Consider the following 4,781-nt stretch of genomic DNA (forward strand, 5'->3'; position numbering starts at 1 on the left):
AAAGGAAACTTAAATATAAAAAATTAAATATAAAATAAATATATGAAAAAATATATATTTAATATGTATGTAAAATTATTTATATATAATTTAGTTATAAAATAAACAAACTAATTAATAATTATAATTAATATATTTAATAATTATAAACTTAATATAATTAAGTTGTAAAATATGTAAATATAATATAAAAAACATCACATTTAATAGAATTAAATTTAAATTATATTAAATGTATAAATATATACATTTAAATAAACAAATACATGTGTGTGTGTGTGTGTGTGTAATTACATCACGGCTGCGTCTCATACATTCAGATTCAGATTCATTCTCAAACCTTAGCAAAGAACTTGATTTCCTGTTCATGTGGCGATCTGTCATTCTTTCCGCTGGTCGCCATCGCCTCTGTACCGAGTGAGATTGTGAAAGTTAATTCATGAATCTGTGACAGAACGAGCGTCTCTGTCCTCAGGGAAAAAAGAAGAGACCCGCGAGAAACGCTTTCACTAACCGAGGTGAGCGATGAACTCCTGCGCCGAGTCCACGTACTTAAGCAGCTTCTTCAGGAAGCGGAAGGCGAAGCGTTTCTCCATCGAGGACGAGTCCTGCTCCATGTCCTTCAGACCCCTGAAACACAGCAGCAGCGGCGTTACACCCGGTAGGGCTGTCAAAAAAAATAGAATTTCGAATATTCATCTAATTTAAAAGAAAAATCCACATTCGAATGCAAAAACGTTGCATTCGAATTTTAGGTGTGCGTTAAGGAGGCAGCTTATCAGCGGCGCACGAGATGTGATGACGATGTAAGTGTCGTTGCATTTTAATGTTTTTGTTAGTCTATCCAGTTGAAGCCACTAGATGCGGCGCTGCTGCATTGTTAATTACAAATATTGCGGGACAAGAGAACATCAATGCGGAGAAGATCTTGTTTACGTCAAAACTGAAACCAAGCCATTCACACAGAACGCATATTTCGCACATTTTCTAGAGGGACATCTATCACCGTTGCACTCGCATCTCGCACAAAAGAGCCACATGTTTAGTTCAACTTTGAAAAACATATCTCGAGACTTTATGGGCGGGGGTTTTTTCCCCCATCCCACTGCAACTCGTGTTTTTAAACGAAAAATGTACTCTGTGTGATTGGCTTTCGACCCTTTGTGTTTTGTTTATAGTTGTTTAAGCAACTTAATTAATTATAATTGGTTTATAAACATTATTTTAAACATTATGCACTTTTTTCACAGATAGTCATGTCTTATGCTTTGAATGAACGTGCATTACTTTTAGTAATATTTTGCTCGATGCGCCCTCTTGTGGCCTCAAGAGAGAAGCCAAAAGCTTTTCTTCACCCTAACTGAAATTATGCATTTTAAATTCGAATATAATTCGAATTTTGATCATATTTAAGTACAAAATTCGAATTTAGTTTTTCAGCCATTTTGACAGCCCTAACACCCGGTGCTCATGCGTGTGACATGCGTGTGAAAGCGCACGCACCTGCTGATGGCGTATCCGTTGATCTGCAGGAAGCGGAAGAGATCCTGCGCTCGCTCTCGGTGTTTAGTCTTCTCTTTGGTCGTGAGCGTGTCGTAGGGCACCAGCAGCGGATGAGCTCCTCCTGTGGCTGAGAGAACACGCCACACATCACGTGTGACCCTCACAACACGCCGCGCACACAGAGAGCTCCAGACGAGAGAGAAACTAACCTCTGCTGCACAGATCACTCTTCTTCTTCTTGGCCCAGATGTTGTGATAGTTTTCAGCCACGACCTCAACCATTGACTGGAGAACAGAATATTGACTCTATTAGCCATGGAAAATCTAGAACATACTGTACTATACATTGCTATATACAGACAATAATTAACGGATGAAATGTGACACTGGAGCACAAAAGCAGTCTTAAGTCGCTGGGGTATATTTGTAGCAATAGCCAAAAATACATTGTATGAGTCAAAATTATTGATTTTTCTTTTATGCCAAAAATCATTAGGATATCAAGTAAAGATCATGTTCCATGAAGATATTTCGTAAATTTCCTACTGTAAATATATCAAAACGTAATTTTTGATAGTAATATGCATTGCTAAGAAACTTAATTCGGACAACTTGAAAGGCGATTTTTAAAGGTGATTTTTTTGCACCCTCAGATTCTAGATTTTTTATTTGTTGTATCTCAGCCAAATATTGTCCTATCCTAACAAACCATACACCAAAAGTTTTTCCCCTGATGAAAACGAGACGATAATAAGGTCATGAAACGATAACTGAGACTAAATGAACATGCAATATCGTTGACAAAAAAAGATGAGAGTAAAATGTAGTTAAAAGAACAAAAACTTTACCAAAACCTTTTTATTTTTGTTGGAAAAAGTATTTTCACCAGTTTTCATAACGTATACAAGGCGAGTGCATATCTAAAGTCTTTGGTGTTTATTTAGCCTCTGATTGATATCCTGTTATAAATCTGTACACTAGATGAGGTGAAATAAACCATGCATACGAGTCGATATTCTACTGATTTGTGCTTATTGGTGAAAGAGCAACTTCTGATTAAATGTAAAAAAAAATTCCCAAATGATAACAATAATTGCAATTAAAATTGAGCAAAATAATATATATATTTTTTTAATCATTTTAACCATTATACAGTAAGTATAAATATGACAAAAATGTGTACGTTTCCACTGACTAAAACTAAAACAGGACAAGTTGACTAAATATAATAAAAACTAAAAGTTACATTTGACACAGGACTAAGACTAAGACTAAATTAAAAATAGCTGACAAAATTAACACTACAAATAAGATCTTATTAATTTAAACATTTATTAATGCATTTTTTTTTAAATCAAAACATTTGTTACGATTATTAATTATTTTGTTATTAACTAGTATTAATAAAGATCGCTAAATTTTATTGCAATTTATTGCCATATGAGCTTCACCGGTTATGCCAGATTAAATATTTAACAATATAATTAAAAAAAAACATTTAAAAAAATTCAATTTAGACAAAGAAAGACAAGATTCTTTAAATGTACCTGAGAAAAAAATGTGTAAAAAATTTTCTGGGTCAATCTTACAAAATATGTTCTCAAAATAGGTCCAGATAAGAATCACTGTCTCATAACATTAGCTAATGCATACATACATGTTAACAGACTGTTACACATCACCTGCAGTTCTCTGGACAGAAGGACGCTGCTCATGTCCAGCGGGTTTGGATTAAAGCCGTTCCCCTGAAAGCACACGATAGCAAACGCTGCGTCACATCTGTGAATGTGTTCTGTGTTATCGGACTGACCTCACTGTCTAGGATCTTACTCGAGGCCGCTGGACTCTTAAAGGGATAGTTCACCCAAAAATGAAAATTAGCCCATGATTTACTCTCCCTTGAGCCATCCTAGCTGTATATGACTTTCTTCTTTCAGACGAATACAATCGGAGTTATATAAAAAAACGTCCTGGCTCTTCCAAGCTTTATAATGGCAGTGAATGGGTGTTATTTTACAATAGTCCAAAAGAAGTCCAATAAAGAGCATCCATCCATATTTAAAACTTTATAAACCGTAATCTCTAGCTTCCGCTAACTGTCGTACGCGCGTTCATTCCGGCAGATGACGTTTGTTAACAGGAACAAAGGAAACAAAGTTTTCTTACTTTAGCAAAGGAAAACCAGTCTCCTCTTGGCTTATATCAAAATCCTCCCACATTTTGCTTTACAAATCCTCGTTTTGTGCTTCTAATCCGTGACCGGTGTTTTGTTTTGCTCTCTCACTTCTCACCGAAGCTTACGCTACGCCTACATCATCCGCCGGAATGAACGCGCGAACGACAGTTAGCGAAAGCTAGAGATTACGATTTATAAAGTTTTAAATATGGATATTTTTCTTGGATATGTATTCGTCTGAAAGAAGAAAGTCATATACAGCTAGGATGGCTTGAGGGTGAGTAAATCATGGGCTAATTTTCATTTTTGAGTGAACTATCCCTTTAATGATGATATCACTGCATTTACAAAGTTAGCAAACATTATAGGTCATTATATGGAGCTACCAATCCAGTATAAAGTCACAGTGAGTACCTGAGAGGCCTGTGAGACGCGGCGCATCTTCTCCATCTCTCTCTGCTGAAATACGCTCTCTCCTTCTCTGGTGCGGTCGATGCTCCAGCCCATCGCTAACATGCTCTTCAAGGACTCGCGCACCGTCCAGCGATACATCTCCTTCTCCTGCCGACAGAAAGCGTGCTGGCAGTCGTTATGATGGGATTAAGATCAGCCGGCCAATTAATCGGCCGATTTTTGGCATTTTGTAATTAATCGGCATTGGCCGATTGTGCTGCAAATTAGGCCGATTTATAGGCAGGCGCATCTGCGGGCAGCTAAGCGTTGTTGCGGAACGCCGGAGAATCTCTCTCTGGCTGCGTGAGACGGAGCAGCTCACACTCTGCAGCCGCTTCTTGTTCACACACAGCTTCAGCTAATGATGGCAGGGCAAAACAGACCGTTTCGAAAGAGTAATTACGTTTTACCCTACTAGAATTGATGCCGGATTGATGAAAGTTATCATATTCATAAGTGCAACGAGTCATTTGCATGTGAAAGTAGAAACACATGCAATTCAGACGAAACTTCTGGGCTGATTATAACGTGCACGTTAACTTTCCGCATGAAATGTGTGTTTAGGTCCGACAATAGCCTCCACGATGTCATATATTCGCTCGTGGCCAGTGCACTCTTAAGCAGTTATGAGCAGCAGGCTGTGTAATAT

At 37.5% G+C, this 4,781-nt stretch overlaps 1 protein-coding gene across 1 annotated transcript in view; it reads right to left on the reverse strand.

Annotated features, from left to right (window-relative positions):
- The window catches only part of LOC107678700 (ryanodine receptor 3), a 196,980-nt gene that overhangs the window by 62,608 nt on the left and 129,591 nt on the right, over positions 1 to 4,781 (reverse strand). Inside the window, exons 56-61 of the mRNA XM_016474072.1 lie at positions 4,094 to 4,240; positions 3,186 to 3,248; positions 1,713 to 1,788; positions 1,504 to 1,630; positions 515 to 630; positions 341 to 408 (exon numbers count right to left, since the gene is read on the reverse strand). Coding sequence (XP_016329558.1) covers positions 341 to 408; positions 515 to 630; positions 1,504 to 1,630; positions 1,713 to 1,788; positions 3,186 to 3,248; positions 4,094 to 4,240 — 597 coding nt within the window. The remainder of the gene's footprint in view (positions 1 to 340; positions 409 to 514; positions 631 to 1,503; positions 1,631 to 1,712; positions 1,789 to 3,185; positions 3,249 to 4,093; positions 4,241 to 4,781) is intronic.

Source organism: Sinocyclocheilus anshuiensis, unplaced genomic scaffold (genome assembly GCF_001515605.1).
Source record: "Sinocyclocheilus anshuiensis isolate Anshui unplaced genomic scaffold, SAMN03320099.WGS_v1.1 scaffold208, whole genome shotgun sequence".
NCBI lineage: Eukaryota > Metazoa > Chordata > Actinopteri > Cypriniformes > Cyprinidae > Sinocyclocheilus > Sinocyclocheilus anshuiensis.